This window comes from Corvus hawaiiensis, chromosome 6, assembly GCF_020740725.1.
Source record: "Corvus hawaiiensis isolate bCorHaw1 chromosome 6, bCorHaw1.pri.cur, whole genome shotgun sequence".
NCBI classification, from domain to species: Eukaryota; Metazoa; Chordata; class Aves; order Passeriformes; family Corvidae; genus Corvus; species Corvus hawaiiensis.
The window spans coordinates 37,796,942-37,820,149 of NC_063218.1; the positions used below are offsets into that span (position 1 = coordinate 37,796,942).

The 23,208-nt window shown below is 41.2% G+C and overlaps 1 protein-coding gene across 1 annotated transcript in view; it reads left to right on the forward strand.

Moving 5' to 3' along the window:
- The window catches only part of LOC125327678, a 55,264-nt gene that overhangs the window by 26,580 nt on the left and 5,476 nt on the right, over window positions 1-23,208 (forward strand). Inside the window, exons 16-36 of the mRNA XM_048307465.1 lie at window positions 652-789; window positions 1,701-1,808; window positions 3,637-3,828; window positions 4,597-4,763; window positions 6,062-6,248; window positions 7,402-7,608; window positions 8,037-8,153; window positions 11,249-11,427; window positions 12,078-12,161; window positions 14,807-14,879; window positions 15,816-15,952; window positions 16,350-16,481; window positions 17,953-17,993; window positions 18,680-18,722; window positions 19,349-19,421; window positions 19,616-19,785; window positions 19,926-20,006; window positions 20,748-20,785; window positions 21,447-21,582; window positions 22,256-22,392; window positions 22,810-23,032. Of these exons, the coding sequence (XP_048163422.1) occupies window positions 652-789; window positions 1,701-1,808; window positions 3,637-3,828; window positions 4,597-4,763; window positions 6,062-6,248; window positions 7,402-7,608; window positions 8,037-8,153; window positions 11,249-11,427; window positions 12,078-12,161; window positions 14,807-14,879; window positions 15,816-15,952; window positions 16,350-16,481; window positions 17,953-17,993; window positions 18,680-18,722; window positions 19,349-19,421; window positions 19,616-19,785; window positions 19,926-20,006; window positions 20,748-20,785; window positions 21,447-21,582; window positions 22,256-22,392; window positions 22,810-23,032 (2,663 nt within the window). The remainder of the gene's footprint in view (window positions 1-651; window positions 790-1,700; window positions 1,809-3,636; window positions 3,829-4,596; window positions 4,764-6,061; window positions 6,249-7,401; window positions 7,609-8,036; window positions 8,154-11,248; window positions 11,428-12,077; window positions 12,162-14,806; window positions 14,880-15,815; window positions 15,953-16,349; window positions 16,482-17,952; window positions 17,994-18,679; window positions 18,723-19,348; window positions 19,422-19,615; window positions 19,786-19,925; window positions 20,007-20,747; window positions 20,786-21,446; window positions 21,583-22,255; window positions 22,393-22,809; window positions 23,033-23,208) is intronic.

The window sequence follows — 23,208 nt, forward strand, 5'->3', positions numbered from 1 at the left end:
CTTACAATGTTAATACAAGGGTTTTGGGGAGCAGCATTTCACTGTCTAGACATACGCACTAGAAATTCTGCCAGAAAGGCCATTTTTGAAGTATCATCACATCCACCTAGAATGAGAAGTATTGGAATTATCCAAGAATTGCTTTTTCTCAATGGCCAGGTATTGTTTCTATATGAAGAATGACCACATAGTTATCGTACAGTTTGGGAAGGCTTCCAACTTTCCAGTCTCCCAACTGAATCTGTTGTTTTTCTCATTGTCCTCTTTGTTTGGGTTTTTTTTCTGTGGAGAATCAGATGGAGGAGAAGGGGAAGAGGAGAATTCAGATCAATTTTTTTGTTGTTGATGCAAGAAAATGAATCATTTCTGAATGAAAACAAAATTATGGCCCATGACATTTCTGTCCCAGTCTTCACTCACACTGCAGTTACATCAGACAACTGCACTTCACTTGGAGAGGATATCCAGGAAAGCCAAGAACTAATTTTGTCTCCATTAGTACCACACATAGCATAATTGGTCTTAAGTTATGAGTGAGGCTTTGCAAAGGCAACATATTAAACATAACTCAGACCAATGTATACCTGAGCTTCCCCTCTCCCCGCACCTGCCTGGGAACCCTCAAAGTGTCTCGTTGTGGCTGTATTGCAGAGTGGGTGGAGTTCACTCCCTACGAGGTGGGACTTCTGAAGTACGGCGCGTTCATTCGCACGGAGCACTTCGGAAGCGAGTTCTTCATGGGCCGCTTGTTGAAAAAGCTCCCCGAATCCCGCATCTGCTACCTTCAAGGTGAGATATAGCATTGTCCTGGCACAGAGACACTTTGGAGGGGTGTAATGCTGTTAACCAGTGGGTAGATAGTTCTGTCCTAACGTACTGTCTGCTGGGAAATGGGAGTGGTAGTTTATCCAAAAGAATACAGTAAAAAAACCTGCATATTTTTTCAATTTCTTGTCACTGTCTTGGTAGATGAGTTGTCTTAGACATGGAATAGATGAGGCTCCTTAATTCTTTCATTGTAAGTAATAGCTCCCACTTCTTTGGTTATTCTTCTCTGAATTCCAACTTAAGTACAATTCTGATAGTCATATTTAAATTTACAATGACTGGTGAAATGGTGGCACTCTGTTTTGTCAACAAAGCCACCAGTGCCCCTGTGGGGAGGCAGAGAGGGGCAATCCTGGATGGAGAAAAGAGTGCACAGTGGAGCTGGAGCCCACTGCATGTATAAGCCTTTACAAGTTGTGGTGTGAGATCTTGTCTTACAAACCAAACCTCTGAAAAGCCAGTTCATCCCCTTTTGAAACAATTCAGGGTGTTTGAACGAGTTACTGATCAGAGTATGTGCAGAAAAAGATAAAGTGGAGAACGGAAGGTGGGGATGGAAAGGAAGTGTTTGCTATGTATGTTTTATCTGAATTCTTTGTTTTGCCTGTTGAGTGAGTGGGTCTTTTTTATTCTTGTCTCACATTCTTTTCTTTCTTTACCATGTGGCAGAGCCATGTAGTAGGTTAGGCACAAAGTTGATGGTAGCATGAACTGAAATAATGACACAGAAAGTTAAGAGGAATTTAATAGACTGGAAGTTTAGAAATATTTGCATTAAGCCCATTAAAAAATTAAGCCAGGAGGTCAAAACAGAAGAAAATGGGCATTTTCTTGTTAAAATGTGTCCTTGTGTTCACTAATTCCTTTTCCAGGTATGTGGAGCAGTATATTTTCGGTGAACCTGTTACAAATATGGGGACTGTCGCACAGTTCTGAGGACTTCTGGAAGAGATGGACACAAGACAGAATAGAAGAAGTTGGTGAGAAATTATTAAGCCTTTCATTTATGGTCATTTATTTTCCTGTATGGCTTTTGGCATCATCTTGTCAACTTTGCTGAAGCTGGTATTGACACTGAACTGTGCCGTAAATCAAATCCCTCCTGATGGGAGAGAATTTTCTGAAAGTCCTTGCGAGGAGTTTCAAAGATAAACTGAGACTTTTCCTTGAGTTTCAGTGCTGCCAGATGTTTATTAAGTCTTATCAGAGGAACAGTGCCACTGGCGTGACCCAGGTACAGCATAGAGCACAGAAAAGCAGGAGAGAAGTCTCTTGTTATCAAGATTTGCACAGCCTTTTAAAGATAATTTAACCAATAGTTACTAAAAACGTGTATTATTTTCACTTTCCTACCAATTATTCAGTAACACGGGCAGGAACTGCGGAATTCTCTATCCAATCATTCCAAACTACTTTTACTGCAGAACATGAGGTAGTAGAAGAAGAAGGTTTAGAGAACAACAACAATCCTCCATTTTGATATTTTTTATTCTTATCTATTTACTACAAAGAGAAGCCCAAAACCTCTAAATTTTTCACCCTGTGACAATCTTACATAGTAGTCTATCACCTAATTCACACCACTGTATTTTCTAGTTCTTGTCTGACCGTTGGTAATTTTTTCCAAGGTTGGAGGTTAAAACAGTGTTGTTCAGGGGGGTAAGAACCCTTAAAAACAGGCAGAGAAATATTCTCGGCACTCTGGGTTCCTACATGGTATCACAGGATCTTACTAAGCGATAGCAACTTCCCCTCACACTGTATAGACTAAGAGGAAGAAAGTAATCAGAGAAAGGCTGCTGTAGTTACAACACTTACTAAAGCTCTACTGGTTCCTTCAGAGGATGTTTTAGAGGGGTCAGATGTTTCTCAGGAAGTGTTTTGGCATTACCATTCTCACTTATCCATACAGAACCAAGAACCAACAGCAGAGGATATGGTAATTTTTACTGCCTATGTGGAGAATAAACCTTAGTATCAATTGGTTAATCAATATTTCTTGGGGTTTTATTTTATTACTCAGTACAGTAATAACTGCATTGGATTCATACTGATACAAAGATAAATGAGGCCCAGAGGGTATTTTCTGAAGCAATATAGAAACCATGATTTTATTGCTAAATCACTTAATATGATTGTAACTATAATTACAGACATCCTGAAAAATGCAGAAATACATCTGTGCAATCATGGAAACCACCAGGTCTCTCCTGCTGCACTCTCAGCCTCTTGGGCTGGCAAAGCAGATTGTCATTTCCAGAAACCACACCTTGTGCCATTTCTGCTTTTCACCCACATGCCATCTATCCACCCCCTAAACTACCCATAGTTTCTGAATGTGAATGTATGCCCCAGGTTTTCCTGGGGTGCTCTCACTCTGCTGATTAAGCATATGCTCATGTAGTGATTATTGGGTAGCAGCTGTCACTGTTGCAATAGACCCTGTGGTTGCTGTTGTTGCCCATCTGACTAAGCAGTAGCGTATTCATCAGCCCCCTTTTCTCCATGCTTGCATCTGTTTCATGCTATCTTCCTGTGAGGATATTTAACTTCTGACTGAACATTTTCTGAATTGCTTGATTTCCTTAAGGTGTCCTTTTCCCAAGACTAAAGATTGCTTCTGATGAACTGTCTTCAGGCCAAAGCTTAAGACCATCTTTTTCCAGCAGCCATTCCTTTCCTTCAGAAGAGTTTGTGTGTGTTTAGTGAATCATCCAAGAATAGCCCCTGAGAACTCCTTTGCAACAGGGCAAACAACAGGGAATATTAGTTAACAAGCAGTTCACCACTTTTTCTCCCCTCCTCTAGATGAAGACCCAGTGTTGCCCACAAGACCCCACGAGCTGAGGACTCGCATGTACACCCCCCCTGGCCCCCTGTCCAGCGCCCTTCGGGGAGCACTGACCGACCGCTTCTCCGTCGCCCAGCACCACAATTTCCTGAAGGGCTACCAGCTGCATAACAACTACATGGAGAACCAGCACTTCTGTCGGTGGAAAGGTGATGGCGGCTAATATTTAACTGGCATCATTTTCAGGTGCTTTTGGGGTGGGGAATTTAGGAAAGAAGCCTGTCTGGCTTGGCAGGGGATAAAAATCCTCCCGAGAGAACATTTATTTTCTCAATGGAGAGGACACACTAAGACTTCAGTGTTGCCAGGTGTTTAAGACTTAATGTTTGTATTCATTTGCTTCAGCTGAGACCTCTGCAGTTCAGACTGAGAGGGTAGACTTGAAGCTGACAGAACCAAATTTAAAGTGGCAGAGAGCAGAGTGAACATGGGAGGCTTAATTTGGCAAGATTATACCTCTAGCTTCAGAGGCACCTGAAATATCCAAGAAAATATCACCTGTAAGAGAAAACTGGAAAGGAATGGGGCTTTCTAGTCCAAAGAAGTGGGGACTGAGTGGGAGGCATGAGTCTGAATGTATAAAGGATTGAAACTATTTCGTTCTCCAAATCAATGAGAGAGAAGATGAAACAATGACTGAAATGAAGTAAGGCAGATTTAGGTTAATTATTACACCTAGCTTACTGGTGCTAACAAGCATAACATCTTAATGGAATGTATTGCCTGCAAACTCAACATAGATTTTTCAGAACAGGAGCTTAGGGGTTTTGCAGTCTTTCTCATGCCTGTTTGACAATCTAGTAGTGTGGCAATTAAATTAGACCAGGCCTCTGGAATGGTCAGTTCCACCTTACACTTCTTTTTCCAGTCAAATTATCTGCAGATCTATTCTTACTCAAAAAATATTTTCCTTTTAGACACTGTGTTAGACACACGTCCCAACCAGCTAATGCAAAATTCTGATCACCTGGGCATGATAGATGCTGGATTTTTCATCAATACCAGCAGTGCACCACTTCTAAGGCCACAGAGGGAAGTGGATGTCATCATATATCTAAGTTATACTACTGGATCACATACATCGGTGAGGACGTTCTTGTTACCATGTGTTGTGTCTCCTTTTACTTGTAAATGCCCAACCTGTAGCATCCAGAACTGCTGGTTTTATCAGCTGTTCAGTTTATAACATCTTCCTTCTCCTACATTTTTCACTGCAGTGATTAATATTGTTCCTGTTTCCTGGACTCTTTCTTGCTGGTTTATTCAAGGGGGTGTCAGCATGGTCTCTTCCAGAATGATGGGAGGAGCCTCTTCTGCTTTATGCTGAATCAAGCAGGCTTCCAGACCCTGCACAGGAATATTCATAAAGATGAGGAAGTGATTTCTTCTGACTGAAGTTAGAATATAAAAAGGGTTAAGTGGATATCAACAGCAGATGATTTCTGGGCTGACAAATAAGATGCTACAAGTAAAATTCAGTGATGAGCATCTTCCTGCAGAAACCTCATTTCATGGAGATAAAGTTAATTAGCTGTCTATAAGGGCTAGCAGAAAAGAAGTTTGGATCTTTTTATGTCAGAAGCTGAGGTTAGTTGAAAACTCACTATTAAGTACTTTGGCCTGCTTAAGTAGAATTACATTTTGAGAATGAGAGCAGCTGTGCTAATGCTAATAAGCTGTATGTTGCATGAGACAGATGTAATGAAGTTTTATTTCAGTCTCATTCATTGTCTAGATAAAACTTACAAAAAAAAGGCTGCTACAATTTCAAGTACTTTAGTAGAAGCCTTTTTCTGCTTGGTAGTGTTCACTCTTAGGTGGTGCACAGTAAATAACACAGTGCATATTAGGACATGATATTTTATTAAACATTTCAGGGAAAAGATATAGCATAGCCCAGTACTTCAGGCTTTCTCAGTAGAATATCAGGCTCAATTAACACTGTGACATAATGCCTACACAAGCAGAGACATAATTGCACATTCAAACTTAACTTTCTTATCTCCTGGCTTCCAAGCACAAAGTAAGATACCTTAAACATTTTCTTGCTGTGGTTTTTTTTCTGTTTAATTCTAGACAATATATTAAAGACAGGCTCTTTCATTTGCTGACACTCATGCTTTACGCTAAACTTCTGCAAATTGTTTCAATTTTTTGAAAAAAAGCAGTGTCCTGGGTGAATTCTTTAATTCTGCAACTGGGTTTACAGCTTCTGATTAGCAATGTGGTTGCTATGTGTGGTAATTATGTGTAGAGTAACCCTTGATAAGAAGCAACTCACCCTATGGATCTGAGTCACTAAACCTTAATAGTAGATGACAATTTGGGGTCTTTAGACAATGAAGTTGATTTCCAATGCTGACCATTTTTGTGATCCTCCAGTCTCTAGATAAGGCATGTAAATACTACTCAGAACAGAAAATCCCCTTCCCAACAATTTCTTTGACTGATGAAGATAAGAAAAATCTGAAGGAGTGCTACATTTTCCAAGATTCAGATTTGCCAGGATGTCCGATTGTAATTTTTCTTCCCCTTGTGAATGATACCTTCCAAGAGTACAAAGCACCTGGTAAGTTACAAGTGGTGGCAAAGCATTAAACAAAAGACACCACTGCTTCCCTGACTCAGCCAGAGCTTCTTCTTTGCTGCTGGCCATCTTTGCTGGCTGGGTTCATGGGGGAGCACTTTAGCGAATTAAACTTGTTTTCCCCATCCCTGCCAAAGCTATTATGTTCACTCATGTCTTCCTTGTGGCCCTAAGAGAATAGACACAGCCCATGTCTTTTGGATGGTGTTTACCTTCACCTCTCTTCCATTTGTTACTTGAAGTGTTCCTACCTAACTGAAAAAGCTTTTTTCCTGTGAAAAGTATAGCTCTCTCAGATTATTTCCCCCTGAATATATTGTCTATTGTCTGGGTATTTAATTCTACGCTTGAGGAACCAGAGTGTCACATATGAATGGTGGGGGAGCAAGAACCTGCCTTTCAGGCTGAACTCCTGCAATGTTAAGATCAGTGTGTCTCATTTTGGTACAGCACCAGCCTGGGGATCATTTTATTGACTCTGCTGTACTCAGGGCCTGTCACTCTTTTTCTGCCAGGCCACCTACTTTGTATTCCTCTTCTTTACTGCAGGTTAGTAGGATGCATTTGCTCTGCTCCTTGGTAGCAGGGAGGTTAAGTCCAAAATGCTGCTGTTGTGGAATTTGCGTGACACAAGAAACAGAAAGGCAGAGATGGATCCTGTTGGCAGGTGCCCTGCACCTTATTCAGCATTGCAGGAACTCTCCGTTTCCACATGTTTCTATTGCTCCTTTCTTGTTTAAATTCTATTCTCTTACTAGCAATTAATCTTCCTCTGCTGAGGTTCATAGAAATCCCAGCTGCCCAGGGTAAGGCCTGCAGCGCATTGACAGTGGCTTTTGGAGTGCCCTTTCAGGCTGACATCCTTGCCTGACCCATGGCTTTAATGAGACAGATGTTTCCGAGTAAGCTGTAGATGAACATTACAATGCCATCCCTCACTTCTCCCTTGTGCCTTCCTCACTTCAGACCCACAATGTTCTCTTGACTAGGGTGGCAATAGATGGACCTGCATTGTGCATTTAAACCCTATGAATTTTCTTCAGGAGAAAAGTCCCACTCTTTGAGCTTTTGTGGACAGTTTGATACTGATTGAGATACACATCGTGTCACGACAACAACAACTCTTTCCCTCCAGGTGTCAAGCGCTGTTGCTCAGAGATGGAGGAAGGCCAACTTGATTTGACCAGCCGCTGTTCCCCGTACTGCATGTTCTCAGTCAGGTACACCGATGAGAACTACCGCAAGCTGCTGAATCTCAGCGAGTACAACATCCTCAACAACTCTCAGATGATTATGCAGGCCTTGCAGACAGCGATGCAAAGGAGAAGGCAGAAAATGTGCTGATCGCCTGTCCAACTGCCCTTATCTTCTCAGAGTAGTTCTTCATGCTCTAGGACCCAGAAGGGACACAGCTTTTTCAAACACTGGCCATTCTGCACTGCAGAAACTACCCCAGCTGGTGCAGTGGCTTGCTGGGGTTTTTCCATTCCCAAGAAGTGGTCTCTATAAGCAAAGACATTGTGTGGGAAATTTTTACATGTTTTGTTCCATAAATTAAGGTTGTCTGTAGAACACTCTTTGCCTAAAATACTTGTTAGATTTTTTAAATAGCATGATTTTAAGCCTAACTTATTATAATACATGACATAAAGGACAATAATTTTTTACCACCACAGTGCTACAGTTATACAACCCAGCCAACACACCTACAGGCCATAAGAAGGGAGTATAAACACTCTGCTCCCACAGTTCTGCTTTGTGGAACACAAGGTGCAACCAGCCCTGGAAAACAAAGAGAACCTAAGACACAACTGGAAGCTGGTATTGGATCCCTGGGCCAACTCTGTTTTGCAAGTGTCCCAAAGAGCAGCCACAGAGGCTGGAAACGTAAGAGGGACAAGTGTGTGCACACAACCAGCCCCATCATTTGCATCCACATCCTGGGCTCTCTTGGGCTGTGAATGAATCATATGTGATGGGAAGGAGCAACTTAGGGGGAAGTGGCGTAAGACTTTTCGCATAAAATTTTTTTTTAAAGCAAAGGGTGTTAATTTGGGCACATCAAAATTCCCTGTTAATTTATGTCAGTTTTAATTGGTTTGTACTGAGACAGTATATAAAACCTCAACACTTTAATTTGAAGCTTTCAAAATAAAACACCCTGGATCCTTTTCCCCCTGTTATTTCTTATAATAAAATACCATTCTTAAATTTAAAAAAATAAAAAAGTACTTGAAAATATTTTACTTCCAATAGACAATGAAAATTTGCTGTCTTACTCCATGAAAACAGTTTAGGTCATATGCCTATCAACAAAACTTCTTATTTGTTTGGTTCTGTCTGCACAAACTGAGCAAAAGTGAGTCAGTAGTCTGCAACAACTAAGACCATCTTAAAACAATCCAAAGACCATGCATGGGATCTAGCACAAAACCACCAATTACATTTGTTTGGGCTTGCATTTTTAAACTTCCTTCATTTTCCATTTTATTGAAAGTGCCTTTTTTAACTGTTCTGAACTGTGCTGAGGGTGAGCTGTAAAAATTATTTATAAATCCATAACAACTTTTGCATTCCAGGAGCAAGTCAAATTGAAAACACGCTTTATTAATAAGTTTTACATCCTAAAGACAGCTGGGAAAATTTTGAAGAAAGTGTATATTCAGTCAGAAAAACATCTATCAACTAGATATTATAATGTGGGACTAAAATAAACCAGGGAAAATGCTTGGGTAAGTTGAAACATTTCATGTTAATATTTTACAAAACATCTTTGTTTTGAAACATAACTTCTTTTTAATAGACTGCCTACCTCGTCAGCCCAGGGAACCCAACCTGAAAATAACAGGTTTCATTCACAGCCAAATAACATGTTTGGCTTGTTACAGAATGATGCTCTGAGGATGTTCAAGGAGAGATGACAAATTATCTTTACAAATTGGTTCACAATGACTTTTCCAACACTTCAGTCATTTATTATATCAAAACAAAACTTGCATTTTTGTGCAACTGTAGCCTAATGTTGCAAGCCTAAAGATCACAGCATAAATATTAACGTTTGAAACTCTTTAGGTTTTGAACAACTACGCACTTCTGCTGGTATTTTTTTGTTTGTTTGTTCTGTGGTAGTTTCACTAGTCACGATCAGAAATATGACGCTATGTGCTCTGCATATAATCCTGGGAATTGTCTCCATTTTTACCTGAAAACCCTCTTGTGAAAAAAACCCATAGTTTTTAGTGTTAAACTCGTGCCGCCTCCAGTTCTGAAGAAATGTTATTTATGTGTAAAAATTGTGTGTATACACTACCAGACAATAAAGGCTTGTTTGCAAAATGAACATTCTGCCTTGCTCCGCATATTCAGGCATTTCAGTAATATGCTTCAGGTTCACAGTGTGTTCCTTGTTCCTGGAAAACAAAACTGTTTTTATCTCTGCAAAGAGCATACCAAATACTTGCTTGTATCGTGGATAAAGGAATGTCTCAAGGGACAGATTGCAGGAGTACGGAGTGAGCCATGGTCCCTCCCTCCTGCAAGGGCTGTCTCTGATAAAGATTGCAAATGCTGTTCATGAAAATGAGAGGTTTTTGGTCACTGGCACTATGGGAGTGAAAGCCTCAGAGGGCCCATCCTGGTGGACAGTCTGGTTTGTAGCTTTGCCCTCTAAGCAGATGTCATAGTAAAGCACTGTCTTTAAACATGACTGACAGATGCCAATGCTGCCAATTTTCTGAGACCTAATGAAAAATGCATTGCATCAAGCTACATCATTGCAGCTGGCACACAGGCGAAACATGCCAGAGTGTAGACACAACCCTTCATGGTGTTATGAAATACTGTAGCCTATGGCAAAAATTTATTCTACCAAGTTGGCTGTGATGACTGTTGATATTATTTTCCAAGGGAATGTGCAGAGGGGACCTGTGCTGGCTGGTGGCAATGTTTGACCGGTAAACTCAAGAATGCTCAGGGAATGAGCACTTTTTTGTTCATAGACAATGTACTGGGGAAGCAGGAAAGCCAAAGGAATCCCCTTCCCCAGAAAGTTCGATCTGTTATGATCTGTGGATGATGCAACAGTCTTTGGCTGCCTTTTCTAATCCTCTTCCCGTGAGCTGTGAGCCGTGCCAGTTCTGATGGCCCAGGTGTCAGCTGTGTGTGGACAGGGGCAGGTGTCCTGCCCCAGGAGTGGTGTCACAGTTGTGCCGAGGACTTTGGAGAGGTCAGGGTGTGTGGGGACAGTGTGAGGTCAGGGCTGAGTCCTGCATCTGGCTGGCAGGTTTCATTGGGTCAGACAGGAGCACTTAAATGCAGCTCGTTTGCAGCCAGAGTCAGTCTGAGCTGGAAAACCATGCAGAAGTATTCACGGGGATGGAGCTAAGCTAAGGAAAGTCATTGCTTCAGGACTCCAGATCTAAACACAAAAATAATAATAACAAGCCATAGGAAAGAAGAGGGAAGGAGTACAATGACTTGAGGAGATACCCAGCCCTGCTGGACCTTGGCTGAGTAGATATAAACCACCAAATGAGTGTGCTGCTCTGCATGCCTAGACCTGGGATTGTAGGGGCATGTGGTTCAGAAAGCCTTAAACTGTTTTTTGCAATAACCAGGTTAGTCTGAGAGCAATAGTGTTGTGTCTCTCATTTGTTTTTTTTTTCTTATTAGCTGTTTTATTGTATCTGCTTACCATCACAGTTAACCTACATTCAATTTATATACTGTTGCTGTATCTTATTACAGAGTATGTATTTCTGTGGGCTTTGAGGGCTTGCTAAGTTGAAAGTTCGGTGCTCAGGTAAGAGGGCATCCTTCTCTAATGTTTAGTTATAAACCTGCCATTGGCCAGTATAGAGCAAAGTGACTCAAACACAATACTTCCACCTGCTATATAGGCAAAGGTATTTTTTCCTACTTATTTGACCACAGGGTTCAGCTTCCTACCATAAGAAAATGGGAGGGGAATAACTGGTTTTAAGAAACCAGTCAGAGGTGGGGCTCTGAGTCAGTTTATAATATAGTTGCTCACCTGCATATGAGACATTTTGAACTCTTGGTGTCTGTGGAAGCTGGGAGATGTGAGATTGCATTGCCACAGATAACACTGGATGTGTGTGTGAACACGAGCACGATGGATCAAGATGGCATTTTGTCTCAGGTAAGAAGGGTGCAGAGCAGAGCAAGGCATCTGGGATCTTAACCAGTTGTGTTGCATGTAGTGCAAAGATGATACTACTTTCTTGACCTACCATTGACTATAATGACTCTACACAGGATGAAGGAATCAAGGCTTCAAGACCTCAATATCAAAACTTTAAAAACTATAGTAAACCACAGGAAGAAAATGCAAGCTTCTTGGGGAGCAAGAGCTTATTTACAAGAGGAGCATTTTGAATATTTAGAGGGTTTATTAATTTCAGAGACACGATATACGCAACTTTAGAATAAGTATTAAATAACACGGAGGTGTACTTCAAGGCGAAAGATTAATGATAGGGTGTGTTTATGGGAGACAGGTTTGCTGTTCCTTTAACAGCCAGGGCCAGGACCTGCTTCACCTCCCTGTGTGTCATGAAGGGTGGACCTTACCTGGCTGCTACGCCTCTGCTCAGGCTTACTGGGGCAAGCACAGCCCTGGCAATGGCACCGGGCACCGCAGGAAACCCCAGTTCCTGCCAAGGCTCTACAGCCAGCACTGACCATGGGCTCCCTGTCCCTGTGGCTCTGAAATTCCTAATTCCCAGTGAGGATTGCCTTTAAGAGACATGATGGTTTTTCCAGGGATAAGGTTGGCCCTTCTTGTTCCAGGACCTGATCTCCCAAACCTCTCAACAAGGAGACGGAACTATGCAGCTGAATCCTGATGGGAAACAGAGGACTTCTCTTATAAAGGTACCGCAAAGGAAAATTTCAAAAGGAAACTGTAAAGGGGACTTTCCTGCTGGGTGGTGGCTGGGTGAAAACAGATAGGGTTCAGCATCTGCCAAACAATGTAATTAGCTACTGTAACCCATCCAGCTCCCTCCATGAAACACTGTCCCGCTTATTGTTTTGATCATCCCACTTACATAGTCTTGCTTCATGTTACATTCTTAGTGTGGTTTCCTGTCCTTGGCACATGGGGAACAACCTCTGTTTAAACAAGACTAATATCTTTAAAAGGATGGGCTTCAATAGGCTTTCTCTACATATGTCTTGCTGAAGCGCAAGTTTACTGCCAGTGTACATGGCAAGAGCTAGGAAATTATGCCATTTATTCTTACAATAGTATGGCAGAATCTTAAAGTTGATTTTCAACACCTGATTTCCTGAATTAACCCCTCTTCTGGCCTCTAGTAAAAACTAGTAGATTCCCAGGAGACTTCAGACATGAAATCTTTCCTCTAGGAAATGAAAGGACTAGATGTGCTAGAAAAGTTTTTTACCCTTCCTCTCTCTAGTTTGAAGCCATTTATTAGTAATTAGGAACTCTCCCTTGTTCTCCTTTGTGATGAGTAAAGCTGCTGAGCAGCAGGCATTGTGCTCTCAGTTTAAGGAACAGCCAACCTTTTCTTGATTAGCTGAATGGAAAACCCAAAGATGAGAAAATATACCCCCAAATACAACTCTTCAGGGGTCACAGCAATTTCAGAAGAACACACCAAACACCTCAGATTTTTTAGGCAAAACTCACAAAGCTGACAGGATTTTGGTCATTTGTTATTTATAGTTCTGTGATGTCTAAGCCAAGGCTCCTTGGTCAGGAAAGGGCACCTCCACATGCCTGAGTATTTTATTCAATCTGCACTGCCTTCTTGGCACATTGGGATCACCATGAAGGTGGCTTCAGGGAATCTGATCCATGGAACTGAGTTAAGCCCTTCCAGGAACTGCCTTCTCCAAAGCCAGCCACTGGCAGCATCAGTTACTGGTTCTGTAATTACTGAGCACTTTCTGTACCTGCCTCATTTCCATGCCTTTAGGAGTTAGGATTTAGACATGAATTCAAGTGCCCTTGGTGGTCTGATTCACAGCTACTCTTGGGACCCTTTGCAGAGGTTTCACATCCTTGATTTGCACATCCAGTGACCTGCTGTGCAGCTGAATAGTATGAATGTTCTTGGTGCCTTTTCCTATAACAGGATACTTTGGTTACCTGGAGGCTGATTTTACCTGTTTCTTCATTAGCCTATTTGCTAACTGCTGCCAGTCTCAACAACATGTATTCACTAGCCCTGGTTGCCTGCATTGATACACTCAGGTTAAACATTTGGAGCGACATCACATGGACATACATTCCATTAAGCCTATGAATGCTGATGCACTTCACTTTTTATAATACTATTAACACAGTACACACCAAATTGTTCTGCTCACAGTCCAACTAAATTCTTGCTCTCCTTTCCTGCAGTACCTGTGTCACACTTTTATCTCAGTGGTTTTAATGAAGTCAGTGTCATGCTAATGCCACTTCAGGGCTGGCAATGGTCTTTCATAGTCATTTTGCAGTATAGGTGGAGTCTCTACCTGTCCGTGGCCCCGTAGTTGTGCTAAGTGACTTTTAGGTCTTTTGGAGCAAAAGTTTCCTGCTGATTTATATTCCAGCATGTTGTATCTTTCCCCTCCCTATCCGCGGTGGTAGAAATAAAAGGTTATATGGAAGTTATTTATTTGTTTATTTCATGGTAAAGGGAGAGCAGATACAAGGTCATGTTTGGACTCCAATGTAAGATCAGAGCAGCAATACGAGAGGCTAAGAAGTCATGCATGAGGTCAGAAACATGGGCTAATATGAAAGAGGGAAGCCAAAGGGAACAAACAAGAGTTTCTTATCAGGTGTAAAACGTTGTTTACACTTCTTATGTGGAACAGTGCAAAGAAGCTTGAGATATGAAGAGTTTACATACTTCAAAACTAGAGATAAACTTTTCACAATAAAAAGTCAGAGGTGACCTTAGCTCACAAGGGCAGCCATATCCCTGTAAATGAAAACCACATGAATAGTAAGTAGCATGGTAGAAGTGCAAAGCAGCAATCTCTTTCTCTGATCCTAAAATCTGTTTTGGGATCAGTGGTCATCATTTAACTCTGCAGAGTACTGTACGTTTAAAAAAGCAGGAATATGAGAAAATCATATCCCATAACCCAGGCGACCAAATATGTGTAATGACTGGATATTGTGGTAATCACCACAATAATACTTTTATCACTTGAAAAAGGTCTGAAGCATCTCTTCATTTTCTACCTTGGAAATTTAAAAAAGCTGGGACTGAATCTTAGCACTTTGTGCAGTAAGATTTTATATAAGAAACAAATAAATGCTCTAATAAGATAAATCCTCAAATCATGCTACAGAATAAATGAAGTATTTCAGTCTAGTCTTGATTTAGATGTTAGCAGGAAAATAAATGTATAGGCCCTTTCATAATCACATAGAAAATTCAACTAAATTGTTCCTGATTTGGGTGTTTATCTCTCTTGATCACTTCTGTCTTCTAAATATGCTGTCTAATGTTAGCATTCATTCCTGTCTTTTGTACGGTTTTTTTCCCCTGCAGATAGAATCCTCTCTATGTTACTTACTGACTGTAAGAGTCATAAGAGCAAGAAATATCCACCAGGCAGATGTCTGTGAGTATCTGCAGTGCACTATATAGTCCCTGTCACCTCCATGGGCTAATAGCTAGTCCTGCTCCAAGAAAAGGTGCTTTCTAGATTTCTTCCATGTATGGAGAAATTTCTGTCGTTGGTGTGCTGGTTCCAGCAATGAACACAGAGTGTTCTTCTTTGCATTAGCCCTTGTTCTGCACAGAGGTAACTCCATAAGGTCACAGCTGTGCCTACCACACACATTTCTCTGTGTCCCCAAAGGGAGCAGTAAAAACTCTGCGGTCTGTTGAAAGCAAAAAATGGGGAAAGATCTCCCATGTTTTCCTCTGGAGTATATTTATGTAACAAAGAACACAAAATGGTTGCACTAATTGAGTAAATACTGAAAGCTGAGTAGCCTTATCTCAAATTTAGCTTGTACTCAAAGCTTTCTCAATGCTAAGTAATCCAAACTACCATACCCTAATTCTCTGTGTGCCAGCATTCCCAAATAAAAGCCCATCAGATGTTGTTACATTTTGTAGCTCCTCATATGCCAGCCTGGAACAAAAATATAATAGAAGATTGTATCTTTACTTATGCAGAAATCAGAAAGCTTTTTTTAATGTTCTGTTTGGCTAAAAGAGAAGATATCACTTTGTTTCCTTAACACTTGCTGTATTTGTCCTGGATTTTTTTTTATCCTTGGCTAAACTGATTGTTTGATGACAAAGAAGGAGGAGAAAACCCTTCCCGTTTAATGTATTTATTATATTTCTAATCCCATTTATTTAAAGAGTCATGTCACCCTTCTTTTTTCTCCATTCCTCCTACCTACATGGTAATGTTTATGTTGAACAAATATGCCAATATGTATCATAGTGTCTCTCTTTGAAAACAAGACTTCATGTTGTTCAATTCATTCCTTCATCTAGAGCAAATTCTCATTTTAGAGGTGTTTGTGTTTTTAACATACAGTGAGCCATACTGATTGCTACGTGAGCCTTTGGCTGCCAACTGCTTCAAATGAAAAATTTCAGACTAAAGCCATCAAGAATTGCAAAGATCCAGTCTGGAATGAAACCTTCTACTTCAGGATCCAGAGTCAGGTTAAGGTACTGAACTGGGACTTTTCTGGTAACTGACCGAGGGAGCAACTGAGAGGTTTTATCCTTTTGCAAAGGGACATAAGCAGTTTTCTCAAGAGGCAAGGAAAGATGCAGAAAGATGTGAGAATAACTCATATCCTCATGATGGTTTTCCATGCCATGAAAGACAATTGTCTCTCTCAGGCATGGACAGAATGAGGCATTTGAAATGTCTGTGATTTCCTCTCATTCCACCTCATAGGCTGGTGCCAACAGGCAGTTGATTTCCTCTCTACTTCCTTCCCTTCTTGTTCTTTTTCTTTATGTCTTCCCACTTCTCACAGCAGCTGACTAAAACAGTTGTCCCCAAGATATCCTGCTTTGAATAAAACCTTACACATTTCTAAACTCCTTTCTTTCCCAGAATGTGCTGGAGCTGGCACTCTATGATAAGGACGTGGTTACTCAGGATGACCACCTCTTCACAGTGTACTTCGACATAGCCAAACTTTCCCTGGGAGAGGAAGTCTTCATGCACTTCAAGTGTGATTCACAGGTGAGGTCTGAAATAAAAATGGAATAGCTTGGCAAGAATGTGTTTGTTAGCTTTTCTGTCTAAAATACTATTTGTAAAATTTTGCTTTTTTTTCTTCCTGTGTGTCAGCTGCATAGCCACATAGAAGTAAGTTGTTTTTCTCCCTGACATGGGAAAACCTCTTCACACCTGGATCTGCAGGCACATGGAAGGGTTTGGTGTCGGCCACAGAGGCTCACAAATTTCAGGTGTCTTGGCCAAATTGTCACTTTGCTGAGCCTGCCCCCATTGAGGGTCAAGGAGGGTGTCCAAGCCTGTACCTGATGCTTTTGTCATAACTTATTACTTAGCCTAATAATTAGGAAGCTAAAACTCTGTGATCAGAACTGAATGTCAAACCAGACTAGTTGCTAATTATGGACTGTGACATGGGTGTTGAAATAAAGTCTAAGCCATGCCACCCAGCTTGGCAGAAAGAAATAATCCTAATTTGAATGTTCAGGGAGACTGAAAGTTGTACATCCCACCTCCCAGCATCTTCTATCATTCTCCTTTTCCAGTTCACTTCTAGTTTCTTGTGCATCTGTTGTGCACCATTCAGTTGAGATTACCTTATCTACACACACCCAAGCTCCACACTGCAGTTCATTGTCTTTAAATGCTTTATTTGACAATTTCATTCCTTGCAAAATACCTAAGCAGTATGTGGACTTCCACTAAACTCTGGTGAAATTAAAACTTTGGCTAGTTGTAACCCAGCTGATTACTTTGAGTGGTTACAGGTGTCATATCCAAGCCTTTTCTTATTGTATTTGCACAGGTACATCAGTTAGAGCTCATACTCTTCAAGCCTTTGTAATTTTTTTTGTCCTATATTATCAACTTCTTGGTGCCTTTAATTCAGTGGGTAATTTGAGCAACTAAGTAGCCTACAGCATGATCTCACTTCACTGTTCATGATCCCTTCTGTCTCCGCTTTTGTCTTCCTCTTGCCTGTGCTTTCTTTCCCCTGGGGATTATACTCTTTTTCACCACTTCACAGACCAGGCCTTAATGTCAAATTTACATTTGTCTGTCCCAAAGCACTCAACTTGTTGCCAGACAAAGATGTTCTCCTCTTCCACAACTGCTTTGCATGTCACCATTTCTCCTCCTGACACCAGAAGACTTTGATTCTCCCCGTCAGCAGATCCCCTTTCTCTTTTCTGGCAGACTTGGAATGAGACAGCATCTCCTCCTAGGTCTGTCCCTCAGGCCCCTGCGGAAGCAGGCAAGCCAAACAATTTCGGTGTTAAAAACTGCTATGACAGCCATCCACAAGCTTCCTATCAGTAAAGAATCTTGAGGCTCAAGATGTGAGGTGGTGTGTGCCTCTATTTTAAATGCTCTGCCTGTCACAAATGGTGCACGCATACCTAGATTATGAGAATGAGAACTTGCATTATGAGAACTGCCAATAAACCAAAAACATTTTCCTTTCTTTATTTTCCAGAGACAAGAGGAGTTGGAGGTGGGATTTGCCTTGGATAATATGTGAGTAAACATGAAATGCAACATAATCTGGAGCAAAAAGAAACAGCAATTCAGAGGCATGAAAGAATCTGGTCTGATTGTCCAGAGTGCATAATTCCCAAGGAATCTGTGCTATGAGCTGTGTTGACAAATGGGTGCATGCCAGGATGACCTCCCACGAACTTCAAGCAAACAGGGAGAACATCCTAAATCCTTTTCTTTGTCTACTGTAGTGAACATTATTTAAGACCAGAATGTTGCTGGTTTGTTATGCATTTGTGTTTGAGTTCAGCAAGAGGGTCCACCCCTTTGAAACACAATATGGAATAATGCACTGGACTTGTGATCCAGAGCCCTTATTGTTCCATCGTTCAATGAACTGTGGTTTTTTTAAAATTGGATTCTATGTAACCATCCATGGCCTCAGCTTGGGACTCAGAATAAAATCACTACATGGTTTGGCCTCAGAGCACCTTTGGCATTTTTTTTGCTGAGCTCCAGGACTGGATGAGCCAGTAGGATGACAATTGTCCTTTGACATAGTAGAGTGAGGAAAGTTGTACAACAGGTCTCCTGGGACTTTTCTTTCAAATCCAATATGCAGCTAAAAATATGCAAGAGGAAAATCAGGAGAAGGGTGGGGCTTAGGAACTATACTGTAATTTTAATGAGTTATTATAAATGTATTCTTTCTTTCTGTATCCTAGTTCAGGCCCTCCTGAAACCATCATTACTAATGGAGTGCTAGTGGTGAGTGTTGTATTTCATCATCTTTCTTGTCCTGCTGCCACACTTGTTTCACTTGACTCACAGTCATCATGACAACATACCCCTTGACTGAGAAAGCCAGCACTGAAACACTGCCATTTCCCACTTCACCATGACACATCCTTGTGGATGGCACCTCTGGAGAGGCTGTGACTGGAATAGCGTGGACATCCTCCATCCCAAAACCCCTTTGCTGTTGCAAAGGAAACATGTGGAAGTGGTTTAGGTCTGAGACATCAGTGCAGCAGTGAATTGTTTCTTAGACATCACTCCTCCCAAATTCCCATATTGCTGAAGTGAGAGGGTTTGTCCTATCCCATGCACGTCATGTCCTGCATTCATAACTGTGGATTTTACACAGCGACTTCTCACCCCTGACATTTTCTCATTTATTATTTTTGCTTGCTCATGAATTTTTTTTAAATCAGTCCTCTGCATCTCTGGGATCCTGAAAGCACTTCGTCCTTATCTTCTCCCTTCTGCAAGCCCTGTTCATCCACACTGCACTCCCACCTTGCCCTGGTTGTGTCCTATTTAGACTAGGAAACAGAATTTCATATCAGAAAATTCCCTGCCATGAGGTATTTTACTGTTCATGTCTCTTACAGTCTCGCAAAATCTGCTGCTTAGAAGTTCAGGTGGTTGAGAAGAAGACAAAGAAGAAAAAGGAGAAGAAATCAAGTAAGGTTATTTCTTCATCAGCTATTTTTAACTGATGTGCTAATGTTATGGACACAATTGGTTTAATGTAAGAATTAAAAAACCCCAACAAATCCAAAACATGAGAACAGCCTTGTGATAGACTCTGTAAGAATTTTTGTTGTCAGTTTTGATGAGAAAACTAATCTGTGTCTGCTTTTGTGTCATTTCTTTAGAAAAAGAATTCTCCTTTAAAGTGCAAGGCTCTTATGAAGGCACCCAGGACATTATGCTGGGATCTAATCTGGTCTTCAGCTCCTCCTCTCCTGCTAAATTCCACTATGCCAGATACAAGCAGCCAATGCTGGATGTTACACTACCAGGAAAGAAACGACCTCCCTCCTCAGTATGTTACAACTGAGCTTTATAAAATATAATAATGGCATGTAAAATATCAAACACCACAAATAGTAACATTAATTTGCATTGTGGGCAGAGAGTAACGCTCCTTACAATATAAACCTGGGTTTATTTGTATTTTTTCAGCAGTCATATGTGTATGATACACGTTCTCCAAATGTGGAACTTCATTCCATTCCAAGTGGAAAAAACATGATCTTAGCAGAGGTAAGTGCCTTTTTGTGGGAGAGGCTGAGAAACCTGAATGTGGAAGTCTGCATCCCCCTGATGATTACCATGGTACTTTCTGACAGTGAAAGCCTGCAGACAAAAACACCACAGCCTAACAGTGGTAGGTCGTTCAGCAGTTGGGCCAGGTTGTGCCTTGTTCTCTTTGAATAGATGTGGGTACATGGGGCATCTTGCTGCTCCATCCTGATCTTACTTCACACTAAATTTTGAAGCTCTGCTCTTCCCCTGCTCACACACCAGTGGGGCACCTGAACTGACCGAGGTAGCGTCAGACTCCTGCTGATACTGACCATGCTTTACAAAGCACTTTTAGACTCATGGTTAAAAAAATCCATATAGAGTGAAAGGATCATGACTGTTGTGGGGTATAAGCCACAGAAATGGGGGAACAAATGCTGCTGTGTAGAATCATAGTGTGGCTGGAGCCCGGCTGGCTGCCTAAGAGGTACTGTCAGTAGAGATGGGTAAGGCATAAATTATCATTACTCTGTAAACAGCACTTATCCTCAGATGTTACATCTACTAGAAAAGTTAGAAATTACTGAACAACTTCCCTTTCAGTGAAACACAACAGTCAATTTGCATAGGCTGCAGGATTATTCAGAGCTCCTGATTTGTACCCACATTGCTAGGATGGCACAAGCTAAAATTCCTCCTCAGGCTGCAGGGAAGAAGCATGTTGTCAGCACTCACACTGCTCACATTCTTGCTTTCCAGGGTAAAGGATTTGATTTATATGCGAAGGCAGAAGACTGGTAAGAGACTTGGCCCCTCTTGGAGGTTAACTTGTACTTAGTTGAACTCATCTCTCTCTAGGCTCTTTCCTGGGGAGGAGGCACTCACAGCAGGACAGTAGGTTGTGTGACCAGGTGATGTGGCATTCACATGAGCTGGAAGCAACTGTATGTACTGTAGTGTAACACATGTACATAACCCATACTGAGACATGAATAATGAAAAATATCCATAAAATAGAAAAAATAATACTACAAGCCAATTATGGTACCCAGTGTTATGCTCAGCACAGTCTTTTACCTCTTCTTTAACAATGGGCAAGATCACCTGGCATTGTTGATTATGAAGTAGGAAAAATTTCTGCCTAATTCAAGAAAGTATGAGAAGTTTTTCCTACAGCTCTGAGTGAACACTAAAATATGAGAGAATCCAGAGAGCACATATCTCAGAAATTAGCTGCACGAATGTCTTCCCTTTAGGTTTTATTTCGATAGCTGCTTAGAAATTTATCAGTCCCTTTTTCTATCCTTCTTTCATGTAGCATTGTATACCTGCTTGGGAGTGTAGGAAAGGGACCTAAATGTATTTTGTGGATCAGGTTTATTTTATTGCATTGGAAACTCTGAGCTTGTCTACCAATAATAAAATGGAATATTCTTTTTTTCCTGATCTCTGCTCCAGCCCAGACCACCTTGATGTGCGTTTAGGATTTGACCTCTGCATACAAGAGCAAGACTTTCTATGCAAAAGGCAGAATTATGTTATTCCTGCCCTTAAGAAGGTCCTGCATCTGGAACAGGATCTGCTGGACCATGAGGTCTGTAGGGAAAACATTTAAAACATCTGACGAGTGCTTAGCAGTGAGAGCATAATGGCATAACATGACCTCTTTTTCTTCACAGTTAAAATTTTTCCTTATCTTTCCTCAGCTTAAAACTTCTGTACGCCTCCAGTACTGCCCCATCCCTCTAAATTCACCCTGCTGTTTGTGTCCTTTGCAGTTGCTATCCTGATTTTAACCCTTTTCCTGCTACACCTTCCTTGGAAGCCAGACTAGGTATTCCTTATATAGGAATGGATTCTTCCACAGTCTTTACCCTATTATTGTTATCCTTGTTGATAGTTCCTCCTCTCTTTGACCTGTGAGATTTCTTTTTAATTCCTGCTTTTTCAACTGTTTTTTTTCTCTCTTATTGTCTCTTTTGGTTTGAATTAATGCATTTTTATTTGTTTCATACCAAACATCTATGTTGAACACAACGGAAACAAGTGTCAAGATGTCTACGCAAAAATTGTCATTGCTTCTATTCCTGTTCTCCTTTATAAAATAAATGGTAGCTTATATTTCATTAGAAATAATTTAGAAAGAAGCCTGTGCCTAGGCACACATGGTGGTGTCAGGCTTTATGTATCAGGAGGTCTCTGCTGAGAGCCACAGTCGGGTGCAGCCACTGTGTGATGCCGGCCCTTTGTGTCCCTGTGTTGCACAGACCCCAGTGGTGGCCATCATGACCACGGGAGGAGGGATGAGATCCTTGACCGCACTCTATGGCAGTCTGAGGGGGCTCAAGAAACTCAATGTCTTGGACTGTGCCACGTACCTGACTGGCTTGTCTGGTACTACATGGTGAGTAGGAGCGGGCAGCCCTTGGCTGGAGTCTCCCTGATGACACCGACGTGCTGAAGGAGGCTGGGGCTGACATACAGTAGTCTACCTATAATAACTTCTCAGCAGTCCTACTTTTTGATCTTCTTCCAAAATTGACAGAATAAAGTCTTTCCATGGGGGGAAAGTCACATAATTTGCAACTACATGAAGACAAATGTTTTTCTAAGAATGGTTTATGGAAAATTGTTCAAGCTGTTTTGGCAGGGATAATGACTGGGACTTCAAAGGGAACATGACAGTTTCATAGGGAACTGAAGACAGGAAACCTTAATTCCAAATCCAGAACTTAAAATAGAAACATAAGATGTAGCTATTGCCTACCTCAAACCTTGGCGTGCTTTTTTTGCCTCTTCAATATGTATTTCCTCTTCCTAGGACCATGTCAAACTTGTACAGAGATGCTGACTGGTCACAAAAGGATCTCGACAAGCAAATCAGTGAGGCTCGAAAACATATGACAAAATGCAAAATAAATTCATTTTCCTTGGAATATTTGAAGTATTACAAAAAGCAGCTGTGTCAACGGAAAAGAGAGGGCCGCAAAACGTCTTTTATAGATCTCTGGGGGCTTGTCCTGGAATCTTTTTTGCATGATGGGGTACAGTATGTCATAAAGCAGCATTTACAGTGGCATGCCAGTTTCTGAAAATTTATTTCTGGTGAAGATATTTATCTGTTTGCTCTGAGAAAAGCAGTTTGTTACGAGACGGTGCATGCAAATGCACAGCCATTTCCAAAACATTTGGTGCCAGCCTTGTAGATACTCATCCATGG